The 20,302-nt window shown below is 31.5% G+C and overlaps 3 protein-coding genes across 10 annotated transcripts; all 3 read right to left on the bottom strand.

The window, feature by feature from the left end:
• Nucleotides 1–172: 172 nt before the first annotated feature.
• Nucleotides 173–5,916, bottom strand: LOC118033327 (uncharacterized). 7 transcript variants are annotated; one of them, XM_073412921.1, is made up of 10 exons: nucleotides 5,622–5,916; nucleotides 4,473–4,645; nucleotides 3,714–3,786; nucleotides 3,196–3,339; nucleotides 3,020–3,095; nucleotides 2,407–2,589; nucleotides 1,619–1,781; nucleotides 905–1,143; nucleotides 591–641; nucleotides 173–504 (listed from the first exon to the last, which is right to left on the bottom strand). In XM_073412921.1, exons 3-10 carry the CDS (start codon nucleotides 3,726–3,728, stop codon nucleotides 455–457), a joined length of 921 nt encoding a protein of 306 aa, XP_073269022.1. In that variant the 5' UTR covers nucleotides 3,729–3,786; nucleotides 4,473–4,645; nucleotides 5,622–5,916; the 3' UTR covers nucleotides 173–454. The 7 variants fall into 7 exon arrangements, with proteins under 7 accessions (XP_073269022.1, XP_034894168.1, XP_034894190.1 ...); XM_035038277.2 differs by having other exon boundaries at nucleotides 3,020–3,125; nucleotides 4,541–4,645; nucleotides 5,622–5,915; XM_035038299.2 differs by having other exon boundaries at nucleotides 3,020–3,125; nucleotides 3,714–3,808; nucleotides 4,541–4,645; nucleotides 5,622–5,915.
• Nucleotides 5,917–6,440: 524 nt separating this feature from the next.
• Nucleotides 6,441–8,882, bottom strand: LOC118033320 (ubiquinol oxidase 2, mitochondrial-like). 2 transcript variants are annotated; one of them, XM_035038258.2, is made up of 4 exons: nucleotides 8,338–8,880; nucleotides 7,938–8,066; nucleotides 6,877–7,365; nucleotides 6,441–6,718 (listed from the first exon to the last, which is right to left on the bottom strand). In XM_035038258.2, exons 1-4 carry the CDS (start codon nucleotides 8,713–8,715, stop codon nucleotides 6,659–6,661), a joined length of 1,056 nt encoding a protein of 351 aa, XP_034894149.1. In that variant the 5' UTR covers nucleotides 8,716–8,880; the 3' UTR covers nucleotides 6,441–6,658. The 2 variants fall into 2 exon arrangements, with proteins under 2 accessions (XP_034894149.1, XP_073259838.1); XM_073403737.1 differs by lacking the exon at nucleotides 7,938–8,066 and having other exon boundaries at nucleotides 8,338–8,882.
• Nucleotides 8,883–14,703: 5,821 nt separating this feature from the next.
• LOC118033311 (ubiquinol oxidase 2, mitochondrial-like) lies at nucleotides 14,704–17,402 on the bottom strand. The gene is made up of 4 exons (XM_035038250.2): nucleotides 16,686–17,402; nucleotides 16,198–16,326; nucleotides 15,113–15,601; nucleotides 14,704–14,971 (listed from the first exon to the last, which is right to left on the bottom strand). The coding sequence occupies exons 1-4, from the start codon at nucleotides 17,064–17,066 to the stop codon at nucleotides 14,912–14,914; spliced, it is 1,059 nt and encodes a 352-aa protein (XP_034894141.1). The 5' UTR covers nucleotides 17,067–17,402; the 3' UTR covers nucleotides 14,704–14,911.
• Nucleotides 17,403–20,302: the final 2,900 nt, after the last annotated feature.

Below are 20,302 nucleotides of genomic sequence, written 5' to 3' on the forward strand. Positions count from 1 at the left end.
AAAGTTTGATCCAACTCAAACAAAAAATGATCTGACTGAGACATTCTTTATTTTTTTCTATATATAAAAAAACCTTGCAACACTGAAACGCCTATTTAGAGTTTCTGCAATTTCTTAATTTCCAGTAGGATTTCTATTTGCATATTGTGCAAGCAAATCTGATTGAAAGTACTTTAATAAGAAAGATAATTGAATCAGACTGAATGGAATTCAAAATAAGGAAGTCTAGATCCTGAACAAAGATTTGTGCCATGCTACAATAAAATAAAAGGGATATAAAATATAGCAGGACGCCAGTTGATGCCTGCCTTGATCAACTTGAGGTTCCAAATTCACCCTGCTGCACTAGCTCTCTCCAGAAGCCAAGACAACTTGTGAAGTTTCTCTGGTTCGAACTACATCTAACTGGTTTGGCTAGGGTTCATATTGCAAGGCATTTGCCTTAAGATTCTTCTTATGATTGAAAGTGTGTAGCAGGAATGGTATCGGCAAAGAACTTGTCAACTGATGCAATGAAAAAAGAAATTCCATCAAAAGCCTGGAGGCAGACTGAAAGTCTAAAAACACCAAGGAAAGAACTGGCAATTTACCATTGTCATTTTGCTCTGAAGGATCACGCAATCCAGTAGAAACCGAATATTCTGTTCAAAATATGAAAGAATAGCATGAATTATGCAAGCTTAAAGCAGATAAAAAGAGACATTTTTATGATATTTTATATAATAAAGGTTCATGCAGTTTTTGCTTGAACTGCTGCCATTGAGTTTCCAAGAGTCGTGCAGTGATTAGATGGATGAAACAGTGAATTTCTTGAAACTAATTTAGAATGACATATATGCCACAGATTATAACCTAGCAGACCAGCATCGCAAAGAGTTTCAGAAGATAAATAATTTCATCTCACCTCCTATATCTGCCAAGTTATTGAAGCCAGCATTAGCAGGTTGAAGTAGAACCTGCCCCGGACTTCGCACATGAGATAACTCTGCAAAGTCAAAAGATGAAGGGTCCACGCTCTCTGGCATCTCTCTTGGAATGAAAGGATATTGATCAAAGGGTGCAACTGATACAGGACTTGGAATCTCCGACTTAATAAAAGGTTGGGTAGGTGCTATATCGGCTGTGCTATTGTCCACTGGCATCCTTCAACAAACAGCAGGTTAGAAAGATCACAGCAGCACAAACCAAGTGTTTCTATTATTCCTAATATATAGTTTGATAGTTTGCATGATCTTTAAACCCTCCAATTAAATATAAAATTTAACAAGACTTGTACATATCTATGCACACATTTATGTATGTCAACTTGGAAGACGCACCGGGTTCCAGTTGAATCAACAGTTGCAACATAATGCGTTAATGATGATGCAAATTTGTGTGCAAGAAGCATTTTACAAATCAATGCAGATTTATAATGTTGAGAATATATAGCTATAATGATAGCATTTAGAGTGCACCGAATGAAAGATATAAGCAGAACGCAAATATATCACTCATGAGACATCCACATAGTAATTTCCTAATATTATCTCCACTATAATTGTATAAATTACTAGCCACTTGAACAATAAACGCTAAGAAAAGAAAGGTCCAGGAAACTGGACCAGGGAAGTCTCACCATCCCCCATAATTCATACGAGTTGAGTGGAAATTCCCACTTTCAGGGTTTTCATAAACCAAATCATAGTTGGAAAAGGTTCCCATGGAATCATTCTGCGGATGAACAGTTGATGGAATTGGATGCTGCTGCAGAAGGGTATCTCCATCATGTAGATTGTCAACTGTGCTACAGAAAAGGGATAAAAAGCTCTGATTCAAAAGAACAATCATGATAAGACTAATAATGTTTTACTTGCTGGAAATAAGTGGCATAATAAATAACAACTTCAGAACAATTCAAAAAACTTAGTGAAATTGTCTATTATTGTACTTGGATTTTTGGTTTTTTTTTTTTTTGAAGAAAGTTTTGGATTGAGTTTTACGTGCCTGATAAGTGATTCAAAGTTTCTTAAAACTCTTAAGCACTCCAATAGTCACCTCTTTGTACATGACTAACGAAATATCATAATTTCACTACCATGAGAACATTTCTTTCACTCAAAAGATGTCTGCAAAACTTTCCATGACAATCGACAACAATCCCCTTGCATAGCAGTGAAGAAAAGTCAAAGAACAGAGATACTACCTAGCTGGGGGTAAAGGCTAATTTCAGGGCATCAGAGGCCCGGCTCCAATCTTCCATTCAAGCTAATAAAATTATCTCTTACAAACACTGATAGCAGTAGGGAGAAATGTTGAGAGCACATTTATTCTATTGATATATTTGTTCAAATTCATTCAGAAGCCAATTGTCTTTTAACTTTATTATGCTCTCAACGCAATACAATATCTATGGCAAGAGCTCACCTGGCATGTGCTGAATGCCTTCCTGCATGGGAGCCAAGGGATACTCTAGAGGTGCAGCGTAATTCAGCAGATGGTGGTGCTTCTCAAGTAATTCATTGAACACAGAAATTTGTTTCTTCAGAATTAACATTGTGCAATAGGCCTTAAAAAATTCTGCATTTTCTTGCTCCAATCTATTCCATACTAGAAAAAGAAAAGGATGTTCAAGCAATTTGATAATTACTTAACTTATTATGAAATTCTGCATTTTCTTGCTCCAATCTATTCCATACTAGAAAAAGAAAAGGATGTTCAAGCAATTTGATAATTACTTAACTTATTATGAAAGCAATAATTTATCGTTCATATTAAAACCTTGATTCTAAACGTATGAAGCAGATGAAGATAGCATGGAACAGAAGAACAGGGAAAAGGTAAAGGTTATCATTAGCAACAATTGATCACGATGATATAATATCAGCCAGGCGCATCAAATGATAGAAGAACCATTGTTCTGACATCTCATTCTTTTTGTCTGTTATCAGGTTATGAACTTGCAAGGTTGTAGGAGGCAATGCATTTCTGTATGTAGAGGAGGAAATAAGAAGACCTGTAGGAGGAATGAGTGATTTACCTATTCTTGTAAAGTCAGGCTGAATTCTTGCTTGTTCAAAGAGTGTCTTAACCACTTCATCTTTATCCAAAAACAGCTGCAGACACCTTTCAATCAAATATTGGACCTACACAGCCAATTATGTTAAACAAAGTGAAAACATCTGATGCAGATGAACATTAAATGAAACCTCTTACAATTCTAATTTCTCTACAGAGAGCAGCTATGTTGTTGTTGCTAGCAATAGGCGCCGAACCGGTACCCGCCCCAGATGTGATATTTTGTTGGTTTCTTGGTGGCTCACTAGATGTGAGTGTTGAGAAACTTGCTTCTTCCGAATCCTGTGAAAGTTCATTTCAATTAGTGATCCAAACCAATAGGAAACAATAGGTTCAATAGCATTCAATCAGCTTGAGGTGGCAAAGCATTGCAAACAATTTGGGAGGTTTTCCGATAATTGAGAATTCCTGTTGCTTATTAAACATTAACTGTAGTTTGATTAGAACAACAATTTCGACAAAAGTAACAAATATTCACCATGACCAATAACTGCATGCTGTAATTGCATAAACAACCCAGATTCTTACTGGTAATTAACTAACAGTGTTCCACAACTGGGATGATACTGTGGTATCGTATGACATAAGACTTCAACTAATTGACCGATTCCTTTAAGAAAACAGACAAATAAATCATGAGGTGAGGAAGTCAATACCTCTTTCACCCTCATTTCAATTCAATAGCAGCAATCAACTTTTCCTTGTTTGAGGTTGGGATCTCCCTTGATGCTGTACATGAAATTATGGTCACCTGAATTTGATAATAAACAATAGAAATAGCATACTATAAGGAAAAAATGATTCTTCTAATCCTACACAATTTTATGTTTTACACCCTTTTTGTTAACTTTGTAAATAACAGAATTTTAAAACAAGAACAAGAAAAACATTGCCTGAAAATAGAAAAGATTCAGTATTTTTTTCTTTTTTGCATTTTCTTAGTAACCAAACAAAAAAATCAGTAATTTACACCACAATCACATTTAGTTGCTATTCTCGAGCATAACTAACTGAATTTGATGATAAACCAAAAAAATATAATATTTCTTGAACTTCTACAGAGTTTCACTTTTCCTGCCCTCATAAGAAATAAACAAAAAAATCAAATCACAGAACATAAAAAATTCAATCAAGTTGACGATTCAAATTTTCTTACTTCCATCCTCTAAGCAAGCAAACACATCCAATCCAACAAAAACAGCAAAAAGATTCAAACTTTGAGCAACAAAAACTTAAATTCTACACAGCCATATTTTTCATTTCCTTTTGTTACTCACTTCATAAACAACCAAATGAAGAGCTCAATCAAAATCAACAATTCAATGAAGTTTAAGATTTCAAATTTCTAAGCAACCAAACACACCCACCTCCCTAAAAACACCAAAAACAACTAAAAGCTTCAAACTTTAAAGCACCTCGGATTACAGAAACTTGAGAACTGCCAGTAAATCAAAGATGAGATCTTTGATCACAAATAACTGACCTTCACTAGTACTGGAAGGGGGTTAGAGCGGAGTGTTGGCCACTGTATACAGGAGGAGTGAGAGTCTTTCAGTTCAAGCTTTCTACGTCACTCTACAGTGCGCAACTGAAAGTTGGTCACATAAACAAAGAAACTTTAATGTGCTTGAAGCCCAAAGATGCCCAAAATATTATCAGTCCTTCATCATTTTAGATGGTTACACTTTAGTGTTTATACTTTGAAAGCAACATTTAAGATACAACATGTTATAAAGCAATTATCATCTACTTAGATTCTAGATTTATTTTTTAGAGATTATCTATTCAAGTTTTAAAAATTTCAGGACCACTAAAGATTTATATAATCATTAACTTCAGGACCATGTAGGATTAATTGAGGTACGCGCAAGTTGACCTAAACATACATGTTAATAATATATATATATATATATATATATATATATATATATATAGTAAAGTAGAAATAGAAGTAGAGTAAATAAATAATAAATAAAGATATAAAAAAATAAAATAAATGTATGAAAATAAATTGCATGAAAGATTAGAGTTGGAAAAAAAAATTGAATATTGAAATTTATGTCACCAGGACAAAAAAAATCACAATGAAAATATTTTTCTATTCATAAAAAAAGCTTAATGTGTATGTAAATTAAGAGAATGAGGTTAGAATAAAAGTAAAAAAAAAAAAAAAAAAAGGAAGAAATTACACGCTTTGTACTAAAACATCAAACTTAACCACACCATATTATTTAAAAAAATTATCATAATTTTATTTTTTAAAAATAATTCGGTTTCAAATAAATAGGCATGTAGAACCTAAAAGTATTATGTTTTTTTTATAAAACACGTGCATGATTAACATTACTTTTTTTTAATTAGGGAAAAGATTGTTTATTATTAATCTTAGAAATTCGCTAGGGTTAAATTCAACCTGTTAATTTGTAACTGTTGCAACTTTTTTTTTTTTAAAAAAAAATCATCTAAAATTAATATTAAATTGATGTTTATTTATGCTTTTTATGCATTTATTCCAAAGCCAACCATGTTTATAAATAAGTAATTAAACTATTATTTAAGCTTACATTGCAAATTAGCAATAAGGGTTGTATATTTTTGCTTTCATGCTTCAGCACAAGCAGGCTTGCTTTCGATACACTTCATGGATTTGCACTGTCATTTGAAGTCTTTGGTTTCAACACCAGAGTTTTCTTGAATCGTCTTGCACATGCAGATGCTAGCAATACAGACATGGACACCTACGGGCCGGGCATGGTGGTTTTGTTTCGCAAATCTGAATCCTTGAAACATTTTGGGGTTGTTACCGGCAAATCTCTTCCTCCGGCTTCAGCTGATCCTGGCAATGTTAACAATATATGTCAAAAAGCAGTTTATTTTCAGGTTTAAGGGAGAGAGATAGAGACTTGATCAGAGAATGGCCAAAAAAGAACTTGTCATCATTTGATCAAGAGAATGGCCATTCTCAGGAGTTAAGACCGCATCTGCAGTTGAGATCATGGATTGATATGATGACAGAGGGAGAGGGAGAGCTTTAAACTCGAAAGATGTGGTTTGATAAGCCTTGTAATCATAAATTAAGTGGTTCCATGACAGCTCCAGGCTTGATTCACAGTATAGAGGTGTTGCTGCTGGCGGATTCTGAGTTTCTTGCGGTGACTGGATATAATATACACTTAAATTGGATGTTACTATGAAAAATACTTGTCATTAATTTTCCAGTTCATGACAGATTCTCTTGCGACTTTGTATATTTTTTGCTATTGCTGATCACAATTTGCCCATATCAGGGACGACTTCTCTGAGAAACACAAGTCTCTGAAAAAAAATGAAGCTAATCGTGCTAATTTTCTTTTCATACTGTAATCTTCTCTGGAAAAAAAAAATGAAAAGGAAGTAGGCTTACATTAAATTCAAGCAGTCAACAAAGTTACTTGCAACATAAATTTCACAGCAGAATAGAACATTGTCCGGACAGCAATTGTCCGTAACCGTAGCCACTCTAAACTTTTATTAAATCACTCAGAGAACTTCACTTTTCTGTACACAGTTTTATAGTTAAAAGTTTCAGACTGTCTCCTGGTAGTGGCAACAAGCAAGCATTTTAGTGGTAACCGATAGGAGCAGGAGCTTCCTTCAGTTCGCGTCCTTGATAGTGTATGTCCTGCGAGTGATTCAAGAACAATAAATTAGAGTTTGAAAAAGAAAAAAAAGCGGTGTTAGAAGCAGAAAATGAATGGTTAATTTAATCTATGCAGAGAAGGAAAGGCCTCAGAGTTGAAAAACCATGACGAAGTCGAACAAATGCAATCGGATTCTCACCGATGCAAAGTGATTCACATCGCGGTGATGTGCTTCATCAGCTCTGACAACCACAACAACATCGCGGAGGGTGGAGTTAGGAGGCAAGCGCCAGTAATCAATAGCGATGGCCGGAGCTGGAACATTCTTAATGTTGCCTCTGTCCACCTCCGCCAGGAACTCGGTGTAAGAGTGAATAGCTTCCTCCTCCAGATACCCCACCATGCGATGAGCGAATTTGGGGGAGATGAGGTAGCCAAGGAAGTAAGCATTGAAGAAAACACCTTGGACAGTAAACACCAGAGCACGCTCATACCACCTGGGATTTGACACCTCCATGAATGTCATGAGATGCATCCGCTCGTTCTCAGCCTCTTCAAGTAATGCTTTGATCCATCCTCCACTGTGCTCAAATCGCCTCAAGGACCTGCAGTGCAGCAGCATGCCTCCTACCATTCCTGGCACTGCGGCCACCGTCTCCAACATCATTGCACGGCAGCCATACCTTCTCTGTTACATGCAGAAATAAGACCAAGTTTTTAATGCATCAATTTGTGTTCAAGATTTGCCTTGCACATCTAACAATCTATTTGGTAATTATTGTCAATGGAATCCATTGATGCTCATTGATCTTTCCCTTTGAGAAAGGCAAGAAATCAATAGAAACATCTTTCCTAAACTCAGTTTTTGGTAAGTATTCATGGAAGAACATTTACCTTGGTCATTTTTACCCTACCAATTTCATTTCATGGATAAATACCAATCAATTGTTAGGATAATCCTCTGTCAATTTGTAGCTGTCCTCTGTTACTGTAGCTCTGACAACAACAGAGGGGATAACCCTAGCATCCTGTATTGCCTCAAAAAACAACACAGAAATCAAAATTTAGGGTCCAACAGCAACATTTTAATGGATAGTCCTTCAATTTTTGTTCACCAAAAACAAAATCTTGCATAATCTGTCAATCCAAAGAAATATGAGCACAAGCTATTTATGAAATCTAAAGAGTAAAAAAACCTCAATTGATTTGATCAAAATAACAAAAGAAAAGAAGGGTAAAAGTAAAATGAATCAACCATACCTGAAAGAACAGATCAGTGGGCCATCTGAGAGACTTGACAGTCCAAAAAGCCATTTTGTCCAAAAAAGTGACAGGGGCATGATGCTTCGTCAGATTAATTGATAAATCAGCAGAATATGTCTCCCATGGCTTCAATTTCATATAGCAAACCATAAGCAAAAGATCAATCTTCAAATCCAACAAGAAAAAGAAAAACACACATATATATCTTAACAAGAACAAAAAAAATCCCAACGAAACAAAAAAAAAAAAAAAAACCTTTTTTAATCAAGAAAGCATGAAACTTTGATTCAGGAAACCAAAACCATACATGAAAAAGAAGAGCCCATAAGCATTTATCAATGAAAACCAAAACAAAAGACAAAAAAGTTGAAAGCTTTAAAGAAAGTAGCAATCTTACTCTAAAACAATTCCATTTCCACTCAGTTCCATCTTCTTTAGTAACCCTACTAGGAGGAACACCCCAGTAACTAACAGTACTCTCCTTCTTCTCCTCTTTATCACCACCACCACCCTCCGCAACCGGCTGAACATTCTGTTGTTGATCCTTCTCACTAAAACTTGCAGTAGTCCCATGCCTCAAACCAAACACCGAACCCCGAACCAAAAATTCACCAACATTCCCACGCACAACATCCCCATGAAACTCCATCGCTTTAGCATGGACAGCCTCTTTGACTAACATCCCACGGGCGGTGGCTGTTGAGAAACAACGTGCAGCCAACATCATGGAACTCGCCAACTTGGTGGCTCCTCCGCGACCTGCCATCATCAACATCTTGAAGATCAAGAATGGTAACAAGAAGGGAAATATTCTTTTCTTGCAGGAAAGAGGGAGGCTTTTTGGTCGTTTTATTTTGTTGGGATTTAAGAGATGTTTTCCCTCTCTATTTATATGTGGGGTTTAAGAGATGTTTTCCTCTGTATTATTCATGCCCATGCCATGAAGCTTCTAACGACGTACACAATATATATATATATATATATATATATATATATATATATATATATATATATATAATTCATGCTTATCTTTTAAGCTTCTAGCAAAGTGTGTGTGTATTCCTAATTTAATTAATTTTAGGGTTATGTTTAGGTTATTAATTAAAAAACGATTGTTTGGCTCTTATTATTCATGCTTGCATGTCTCATGAAGCTTCTACCACAGTACATGTTTTTGGTACCATCTAGCAAGTGTGTCTATATATATATATATATATATATAACAAAAGTACAAGTTTTTGATACCAACTAGCAAGTACAAGGATGGAAAATTTAGGTTTTGCAGCTTGCCCTAAAATATCTGAACTGGCAAAATAAGAGCCAAACACTTCTTCTAATTTTATACTACAAACCTCCCTTTCAATCCCCCACCGTCACCGATAACCAATTGATTATTAATTAACAACTTGTATTCCGTTATGGGTTGTAATTTTAAAAAAAAAAATTGGGTATACAGTTTAATTTGATATACTTTTTGACATAAAAAAATTAAATAAAATCAATAATTACCTATATAATAAATAAACAAAAAAAATATTAACAATAATTAAAGGAGAAACTGAAAATATTAAGAAATGGATATAAATAAAGATATTTGATTATGCAAAATGAAACATTTACTTATTTTTTATCTATTGAATTTGTTTATTAAAATCAATAAAAAAATAATAAAAATAAAAACACAAATGAAACTGATTGAATAAAATAAAGAAAAAATATTATCCAAGAAAAAACATATGAGAAATATTATTTTTTATAAAATAAAGCTCATTTGTATAAAAAAAATTCTTAAAAAAAATACAAATAAGATATTTTTTTAAAAAAAAAAACTCTATTAAAAAAAAAAGACATGCAAAACTTGTGACTTAAGTTATGAGACCGAAATAAATTGAAGATAACCACAAAATCAATCTTTAAAAAAATGATTTAAAAATGATAAAATCATAAAAAAAAAAAAAAAAATTTCAAACCACATTAACCTTTCAAACCCATGAGTTCATGTCATTAGATAAGAAGCACTACAATATATATATATATATATATATATATATATATGAAACTCAATCCTCAATAAATCAAACATCGAAGAATGAAACTGAGAAAAAAATTAATCACACAAAAAAATTATAATTAAAAAAATGAGGGTGAAAATCAAAATAAAAAATAAATAAGCGGGCATCAAAAAAATTTAAATTGGAGGTTTAAATTTAAAAGAAAAAAAATTAATAAAAGGGAAAATAAATAAATAAAAAAACAAGGGCTAAATTGAAAAAAAAAAAAACAACATAAATTTTGATTAAAAAGTAAAATTGAAAACCAATAACAAAAAAATCAAGAAAAAAAATCAGAAAAAAAAAAGAAGAATCAAATTGAGAAAAAAAATGATAAATTATAATTTAATGACTAAATTGAAAACATAAAAAACTTTTATAAAAGGACATTGAGAAAAATAAGGAATTAAAAACATAAAGAATAAAATTGAAAAACCAAAAGAAAATAGGTTAAACATATACTTTCCCTATAAGAAAGAGAACATAAAAGGAAAAAAAAAAAAAAAAATAACCACTAGCGAAAAAAATCATTTATTATTTGCTGCTATGTGCCCCATCAACAAAAAAAAAAATAATAATGCTTTCAAAGACACGATAAAATGATAGATGTGGCTATTATATGCGTCGCAGATGCCACCTAAAAAATATGAATATCACTCACTAACAACTTTTTTGAATAAAAAATTGTTTTTTTAACTTAAAAATACTACAATAACCTTTAGGAGCATGAAAATTAAAAAAATACATGAAACGATAAAAATACCACTAATATATACTTTATTTTTTGTCTTCTAAAAGTAGAAACATATTTAAATTAATTTATTTATATCAAGAAAATGAACCTCAATAATTCTAGAGAAAAGGACAATTCAAATAATAACCGAAGAAATTGCAATATGGAGTACGAGTTAATTAAAAAGAAATGCATCGTGATAAAGGCATTTAGCATGAAAAGGTGATAATTAAACTTTCAAACTCGTTTCGAGAAAATTGTTAAACCCTTCAAATACATAGTAATTCAAATTCAAGTACTGGGTGGTTAGTTTAGCGACGCTGTACGGCGTCGTCTAGAGAGAAGGGCATCCGATGGTCATGAAGTATTCAGACTCGAAGGATTTTTTATTTTTTCTTGGAGAACAAGTTTCGTAGATTGCGTAAGACTTTGCCATGCTGGAATATTCCTTTACCATGAGAACGGGTCCGAGTTTTTCTCCTCCTCCATAAATTTATTGATTTTTTATATTAAAATTAACACAATAAATTTAAAATATTGATGGAATAATATAATTTATAAAATAGTGTATTTCATACATATCCGAAAGGTGTACTAGATGACCGGTCAAAATTTAATTCTTCTTAAAGAAAAGACATTTTTTTTTTTTTAATATTAAAATAAGGATATCTTTGTTTGATATAAACTAATTAAAATTAACTTATCAAACTTGTGGTTTTCAAAATAAACTTGATTAACTTCAATAATGTTTTTTTTTTAAATCTCATTTTTATTTTGATATCAAACATCTGCCTAGACCACCTTAATTTTATGTTACCTTTTTAAAGGCCACATTATGTTTTTTTAAAGAAAAAAAAAAAGACAATAGGTTGCCTACAAATGATAGATGGCTTATCACCTACCTCCCTAGAATTTGGCCACCACAAAGGTGGAATGGAAAATCAAGGATGTGTTTTTTTTATTTTAAAATCTAATTTTTAGCTCATTTTGTGTATAATAAAACCTAATAAATAGTTATAAAACTCTACAAAGACCAGTTTACTAACCTAATAAACAATTGACCTCTTGTTTTTTTTCATCGTTTTTTGATAACTCTCTCTCTTTTCTTAAACTTTAATACAAAAATGTGATGAAAATAAAATTTTGTATTAAAATGTAAAAATCTCATAAAATAGGGTTCAAAATTGAGAAAGAAATAAAAGAAATAAGTATTGGGACTAAAATGCTAAAAACACCCCCAACTACAGTAAACCCAAAAAATAAAAAGTATAATAATTTGTACCAATATTAATATATTTTCTTTCAATAAAATCTAATTTAATTTTATTAAATTGAGTATTAATTTAATCTCAAAATCTTTTGAAACATTACGAGAACATTTGTAAAGATAATCAAGTCAAATCATTAACCTTTATCTTAAATTAACTACATTTGAAATAATTAAATTGAAGAAAAAAACTAGATAATTAAAAAAAATACCAGAATGAAAGAAAAAAAAATTGCCGCGCTCGGCAGTATTTTAAGACACAATGCACGTACATTGAAAATGTTATGGGCATTTTTAAAAAAAAATATTTAATAATTAATAATTTTATGTCTACATCGGTATGAACTATGAAAGTACAAACTGAGTTGAGGTGCATGAAGTACAAACTGAGTTCAGGTGCATGAATGAAGTACAACTGAGTTGAGGTCCTGTTTTTTTCTTGTGAGAATCGTGAGGACTAGTTAGCTTGACAATTTTGAAACCTCTTTTGGTCCTAAGTGTACTATTTATTCTCTAGGTCAACATATCTATGCTGTAGTAAATGTTTGATTTTATTTTTTTTAATTTAATAATTGGGCATTTTAATTGTTATGTATAAAAAAAGTTCACAAATCAAATGCTTCTACATATGGATGTTCATTGAATATAGATGAGGTATTTATTTAAGTATATCATCTCATTAATAATTAAATGTGGTATTTAAGCTTACAATATGTCTAGGAGGAAAACTTTTTAAATTAAGTAAGATAGAATCTATATATTTTTTTATTACCTTGTGCCCATAGTATTGACTTATTTTTTTATTTATTTAAGATTTTGGTATTTATGCGATTGTTTTATAAACATATTAGCAAATTTCTTGTAAATAGTACACAACTAGTCACTTGATTGTGACATTATTAAAAGACAAGCAAGTCAATTGATAAAAAAAAAAAAAAATTAGATATCTTATTATGAAATATACCTTTTTTAATGGATTTGAATATAAAAAAAAAGGGTTTTGATGAAAGTTCAATCCTTGTTTATGAGATTCTCACTTGCATGGGATTTCATAAAGTTCTAGACGAAAACAATTCTTTTTTGTGAATTATAAATCTAGGATTGTGTAGTTTTTATACTTTAAAAAAATAGATTTTAGATTTATATCATTGAGTTATGGGAATTGAAAGCAATAATTTTTTCAAAATTCTTAAACTAACAAGAAATTAACCCCCGTGGTGATTTACTATAGATTAAAACTGTAAATTTATTTAAATTTTTAAACTAAATTGTTATTTTTTTTTTTCCTCGTTTTTCATATTTGAAATTTTAAAATTGATTTTGAAATTAATTTTCATAAAAATTACATTAAATTTATATTTTTTATATTATTCAAAAATTCTAATGTGTTGATATAAAAACAAGTCCAAAAATTAAAATATATATTCTTAATTAAAAAAAAAAAACATCATCTTTTCCTCAAATTTCAAGAAACAAAAGACATACACCATCTTTTCCATAACCACTACCCGCATTTATTGCTTCAAACAAAAGTCAGTCCACTACTAGGCATTTATAAATAAGGAATTAAACTTTTATTTAAGCTTACATCGCAAATTAGCAATAAGCACGCTTGCTTTCGATACACTTCATGGATCTGCACGCAATAAGAGTTTTCTTGAATCGTCTTGCACATGCACATACTAGCAATACAGATATAAATGACATTACAAAAACAGAAAACTTGAAATTAAAAATCTTTTGAAGATTAAATTTGTTTTTTATATGATTTCAATGTGAACTTTTTTTTTATTAAGAACTTTTTTCACTAAATAAAATTTATTGAAATTAAAATTGATCATTTTAGTGGCTGTAATTAATGTCAGTACTGATTTTTTTTTTTCTAGAACTAGAACCCGGTGATATCTCTTTTAAACAAGAGACCAGATAATAACAAAAATAAATTTTTATATCAAAATATAAATTTGTAAAGTTTTAGAACTAAATTAACATTTTATAATAACTTTGAATCCGTCACCTATTTTTGCCACATTTTTCTTTTTGGTTCTCCTTTTAATCTTGTCCTTAGTTAGCAAATTTGATTAAAAAACAATGCAATCGTGCAAAAAAAAAAATATTTAAGAACTAAAACATGTTATTGAGATAATTTTAATATGGATTTCTATATTTTTAAAATTGAGTTAAAAAAAGAACATGTTTACAAGGATAATATTTTTATTTTTATTTTTAAAATATTATTATAAAAAACATTTAGATTCAAAATTGTTCAATTAAGTAAGAATAAAAATACCTGATATAAATAATGTACATGTCACATGTCCCGCCTTGAAAAAAAAATATTAAAAAAAGAAGAAGAAGAATTTTTTACCCTGAGTTTTACCTTAGATTGCACAGATGAACCTAGGTTTTAAAGGTTGCACCAATTATCACTCTATTATCATAGTTTCCCTAAAGGTTTTTTTATTTAATCATATGCCAAGGCCATGGGTGAGGCCCAAGGATTGAAATTCTCTCATCAAGATGTTTCCAGGGATGGTTCAGAAGGAAAAGCATTTTGCGTGCTTAAATGCAAGCCTATAATAAAAAAGAAAGTTTTGGGTGCTTTAGATGATTTCTCATAAGCAATAATCACCACCACCAACAATGAACAATCATCTGAAGGGATCACCAGTCCTTTATGACCTGGCAAACAATGAACAAGCACAACATTGATTTACAAGGAAGTAGGCTTACATTAAATTCAAGTAGTCAACAAAGTTGCAACATAAATTTCACAGCAGAATAGAACAGGACAGCAAAATTCCGTAACCATACCACTCTCAACTTTTATTAATTTAATCAAAGAACTTCACTTTTCTGTACACAGTTTTATAGTTAAAAGTTTCAGCCTGTCTCCTGGTAGTGGCAACAAGCAAGCATTTTAGTGGTAACCGATTGGAGCAGGAGCTTCCTTCAGTTCGCGTCCTTGATAGTGTATGTCCTGCAAGTTATTCAAGAACAATAAATTATCATTTGAAAAAGAAAAAAGAGCGGTGTTAGAAGCAGAAAATGAATGATTGAATGATTGATTTAATCTATGCAGAGAAGGAAAGGCCTCAGAGTTGAAAAATCGGATTCTCACCGATGCAAAGTGATTCACATCACGGTGATGTGCTTCATCAGCTCTAACAACCTCAACAACATCGCGGAGGGTGGAGTTAGGAGGCAAGCGCCAATAATCAATAGCGATGGCGGGAGCTGGAACATTCTTAATGTTGCCTTTGTCCAACTCCTTCAGGAACTCGGTGTAAGAATGGATAGCTTCCTCCTCCAGATACCCCACCATGCGATGAGCGAATTTGGGGGAGATGAGGTAGCCGAGGAAGTAAGCATTGAAGAAAACACCTTGGACAGTAATCACTAGAGCACGTTCATACCACCTGGGTTTTGCCACCTCCATGAATGTCATGAGATGCATTCGCTCGTTTTCAGCCTCGTCAAGAAGTGTTTTGATCCATCCTCCACTGTGCTCAAATCGCCTCAAGGACTTGCAGTGCAGCAGCATGCCTCCTACCATTCCTGGCACTGCTGCCACAGTCTCCAACATCATTGCGCGGCAGCCATACCTTCTCTGTTACATACAGAAATAATACATCAAAATTTGTTCAAAATTTGCCTTGCACATCTAACAATCTATTTGGTAATTATAGACATTTGATTCCATTTGGTATTTAAGAACTAATCATCACATTTATGACCCATTTGCGATGCTCATTCATTATCAGTAACAAACAGAATCCCTTTATCTTTCCCTTCGAGAAAGGCAAGAAATCAATAGAGCCACCTTTCTTAAACCCAGTTTTTGGTTTTTCCCTTGAGAATTTCATTTCATGGATACATACCAATCAATTCACAGGATATTCCTCTATCAATTTGTAGTTGTCCTCTGTTACTGTAGTTCTGACAACAACAGAGGGGATAACCCTAGCATCCTGTATTGCCTCAAAAACCAACACAGAAATCAAAATTTAGGGTCCAACAGCAATATTTTCATGGATAATCGTACAATTTTTGTCAACAAAAAAATATCTTCCATAATTTGTCAATCCAAAGAAACATGCGCAGTCACAATTTATGAAATCTAAAGATCAGAACATGAAAAAAAAGCAAACAATTGATTTGATCAAAATAACAGAAGGAAAGAAGGGTAAAATGAATCGACCATACCTGAAAGAACAAATCAGTGGGCCATCTGAGAGACTTGACAGTCCAATAAGCCATTTTGTCCAAAAAAGTGACTGGGGCATGATGCTTCGTCAGATTAATTGATAAATCAGCAGAATATGTCTCCCATGGCTTCAATTTCAAATAACAAACCATCAGCACAAGATCAATCTTCAAATCCCAACAAGAAAAAGAAACACACAGATTTCCACAAGACTTTTTATGCATATATATCTTGTCCAGTACTGATCCTTACCGCACAAAACTTAAGAAAGAGAGCATATATATCTTCAACCTGCTCTCAGACACCACCTTGACAGTAATCAAGAAAGTCCCAGGAAAAAAAAAACTATTTTTTTTTATCATGAAAGCATGAAACTTGGATTTAAGAAACCAAAACCATACATAAAAAAGAACCCACGAGTCTTTATCAATGTAAACCAAAACAGAAGACAAAAAAATGAAAGCTTTAAAGAAAGAAAACAACTTACTCTAAAACAATTCCACTTCCACTCAGTTCCATCTTCTTTAGTTACCCTACTAGGAGGAACACCCCAGTAACTAACAATCGCATGCTTCTCCTCTGCTTTATCACCACCCTCCGCAACCGGCTGGCTATGCTTCACCTCCTCCTGTTGTTGTTCTTTCCCGCTATAACTCGCAGTACTCCCATGCCTCAACCCAAAAACCGAACCCCGAACCCAAAACTCACCAATATTTCTACTCACAACATCCCCATTAAACCCCACCGCTTTAGCTGGGACGGCCTCTTTGGCTACTATCCCACGGGCGGTGGCTGTTGAGAAAGAACGTGAAACCAACATCATGGAACTCACCAACTTGGAGGCTCCCTCGCGACGTGCCATCATCATCTTAATGATCAAGATCTAGTTCGAAATCAAAGATCAAGAATGATAACAAGAAGGGAAGTTTTGTTTTCTTGGAGGTTTATTTTGTTAGAAAGTTTGGAGAAAAAGAAACAGGAAGGACTTTTTGGGCTTTTTGTTTGTTGGGGTTTAAGAGATGTTTTTCCTCGATTTATATATAATTAGCGTGTGGGGTTTATTTCCTAATTTTAGTTAATTGTAGGGTCATCTTTATAATAATTAGCTGGCGGTGGCGGTGGAGGTTGAAAGGGAAGGTGTAAAGTGCAAAATTAGGAGAAGTGGGTGGCTCTTGTTTTGCCAATTTGAGATATTTTTTGGACCTAAATTTGTTCATGAGATACGCATGAATGTCTACACCAAATTTACTAAAATTACATAATATTCATGTATTTAAGTGCATCTCTAGTATTATTGTGTAAGATATTTTTAAAAAATATTTTTTATTTAAAAATATATTAGAATAATTGTTTTATATTTTATATTATTAACATTAATTTATCAAAATCATTGAAAACACTTAAAAAAAATTATTTAATATTTTTTTTAGGAAAAAAATCTTTTTAAAAAGCATTAAAGATAGAAATTATTGTACTTAAAAACAGAGGGTCAAATTCATTGAATCAATTATGTATTATTCTAAAATTAGAAAAACAAAATTAAGCATAATAATTCTATAAAAAATAACTCAAATAATTACTGAAGAAATTGTAATATTAGATACGAATTAATTAACTAATTAAAACATCATTAAAGTGTTTTTCAAAGTGTTTATATATAATCAAAAATATATATAAAATGTTTGGTAGTTGTGTGATTGCGATTGTTTTTCAAAGTGTTTTTTATTTGGAAATGCATTACAATAATGTATTTTAAAAAAAATTATTTTTGATAACAGCGCATCAAAATGATCTAAAAACATCAAAAAAATATTAAATTTGAAGCAAATAAACAAAATAAAAAATTATCAAATTTTTTTAAAAAACACTTTTGAAACATAAAAAAACAGTATTTTATAAAACTCAATTAAAAAAATATAAAAAACTGCTTCATTACATTTTAAACTCAATTTTTTAATAAATTTCATATTATAAAATGCAATTTTTTACAATTATTAAATATTTTTACTTTAGTTTTTTACACCATAAATACAAAAACATATGAAAAATAAACGGGACCCTTGAAGGAGAAGTAACAGCGAGGCATTTATTATTATGAGCTGTATGATTTTATATTTTTGATTTGTTTGCTTGGAGAGCAAGTTTGCGTGTTGGTCAAGGATCAAGACTTTGACTTGCTGGAAGACTCCTCTCCAAGAGAACGGGTCCAGCCGTCCAGGACCTTGCTATGCTTGGAATATTCCTTTCCGAGAAAACGGGTCCAAGTTTTTCTCCTTGTCCTGAAATTGCTTTACCTGTTTTGCCCTGCCACTTGTCTCCAAACATACGGGGGATCTCATGACACGTAAGAAAGGAAGCTGCGGTCCCGATTTAAAACTTAAATAACGTAATTTTAATTTTTTTATAAAGTAAAATGATATTCTTTTTGTTAAAAAATTAAATAGTCAATAAGTTATAATAAATTTTAACTAAATCACCTGAAATTTTATTTCTTTTTATTTTTTTAAAACCTGACTTTATTCCAACACTAAATCAGCCAGGTTGAATTTGCATCGCATATATAAATATTAAAAAGTATTTTAATGGTAAATTAAAGATGAATTTAAAAAACTAAAACTTTAGATGGTAGTTAAAAAAATAAAAAAAAGCAAGGAAAGAATTTAAAAACAAAAGGAAAATAAAGCAGAACCTTTTCATTTTGCATAGAAAATTCGCTTTGGTCTCTTCAATTTCAGTTATGTATTTGTTTAGTTCCTATTGTTGTAACATTTTATATTTTGGTTCTGTATTTTATTATTTTCAGGGTTTAGTCATTAAATGTTGAGAAATGAAAGAAAAAATAGTTGAAAAAAATATCAATGATAGATAAAGTGCTTAAATGGTCACATTATCACCACAAAAATAAAAATCAATTTTAATAGCAATAGGTATATTTTTCATCCTCACAGTTTTGTTCTTGATGACATGAGCCTATCACTGAGCATGACGCCCCAAAATGTATATAATAAGTTAGCGACCAACACTACTAATAAGACTATCAATTAACTCCTCATCCGCCGATGTGAGATCTTATAATTCATCCTTTTTAAGGAGCCTAATGATCTCGTTGGCATCATCGGACAGCTAATGGGATCAGTTCTGATACCAAATGTAATAGCTCCACCTTACCTATTATATATATATTATCCACTTTGGACCTTCTGTTTTCACAGTCTTATTTTTGAAGATGCGAATCCATCACTAAATTTGACTCCCCAAAACATATATAATATAAGTTAGTGTCCAATACTACTAATAAGACAAATAATTAATTCATTATTTGTCGATGAGATTTTACATGAGGCGTATGAATGCAATCCTTTTTTTTTATCTTAATACAGATTGAATCATAAATCTAGTACGATGGGGTTATACACTTTAGGAAAAATGGATTTTAGATACAAGACACTAGAAAATAGATTTTGAATTTTAGAAAATATTAAATCTGATTTAAGAACTAACTCAGTAAATGGTATTGTTATTGAATTATCAGGTAAATAAAACAACAATATTTCATTTTTTCCAGTCAGATTTGGATCAAGTTTGCCTTGATTAACTAAATCATTAAAAATCTAATAAAGTAAATCAAATTTAAAGACATTAGAAAATGGATCTTGAATTTTAAAAAATATTAAATCAGATTTAAGAACTAACTCAGCAAAAAAGTTTTGTTATTAAATTATCTAGTGAATAAAAATTTAAATCAAGTTTATCTAGATTAACTAAATTATTAAAAATTTAATAAAATTAATCGAATTTAACTAGGTCATTGTTCTATCCTACCAAAACTAAGTTTAATAATCATAATTATTATAATTAAGTTTACTGCATTTCATACCCACAAACATCCTGAAAAAAAAAAAAACCCATTTAACAAGCTCGAGGAGGCCCAATTAATTTTGTTATTGTTATTTAAAAAAATAAAAAGGCTGTAGCCCAAACCAAACTTCACTACAAGCAACTCGTTTGGGCTCCAACAAACCTTATTATATGGGCAAGAAAAGACATGAGATAAGTGATGCCATCTTAAGCCTTTTTTGCCTTCCTCTTCCAAGATTGGGCCAA

The sequence above is a fragment of the Populus alba genome, chromosome 12 (assembly GCF_005239225.2).
Source record: "Populus alba chromosome 12, ASM523922v2, whole genome shotgun sequence".
NCBI classification, from domain to species: domain Eukaryota; kingdom Viridiplantae; phylum Streptophyta; class Magnoliopsida; order Malpighiales; family Salicaceae; genus Populus; species Populus alba.

What these genes read in the sequence shown, in the direction of transcription:
- LOC118033327 (XM_035038306.2), bottom strand. An exon ending in GCCTGACTTTACAAGAATAG is followed by an intron (nt 2,590 to 3,019) that starts GTAAATCACTCA and finishes TTCTTTTTCTAG; the next exon opens with TATGGAATAGATTGGAGCAA. An exon ending in TAACTTGGCAGATATAGGAG is followed by an intron (nt 642 to 904) that starts GTGAGATGAAAT and finishes TATTTTGAACAG; the next exon opens with AATATTCGGTTTCTACTGGA.
- LOC118033320 (XM_035038258.2), bottom strand. Translation starts at nt 8,715, where the DNA reads ATGTTGATGATGGCAGGTCGCGGAGGAGCCACCAAGTTGGCGAGTTCC. An exon ending in CCACTGATCTGTTCTTTCAG is followed by an intron (nt 7,366 to 7,937) that starts GTATGGTTGATT and finishes TGCATGTAACAG; the next exon opens with AGAAGGTATGGCTGCCGTGC. An exon ending in ATGTGAATCACTTTGCATCG is followed by an intron (nt 6,719 to 6,876) that starts GTGAGAATCCGA and finishes AATCACTCGCAG; the next exon opens with GACATACACTATCAAGGACG.
- LOC118033311 (XM_035038250.2), bottom strand. Translation starts at nt 17,066, where the DNA reads ATGATGATGGCACGTCGCGAGGGAGCCTCCAAGTTGGTGAGTTCCATG. An exon ending in GGAAGTGGAATTGTTTTAGA is followed by an intron (nt 16,327 to 16,685) that starts GTAAGTTGTTTT and finishes TTGAAATTGAAG; the next exon opens with CCATGGGAGACATATTCTGC. An exon ending in CCACTGATTTGTTCTTTCAG is followed by an intron (nt 15,602 to 16,197) that starts GTATGGTCGATT and finishes TGTATGTAACAG; the next exon opens with AGAAGGTATGGCTGCCGCGC.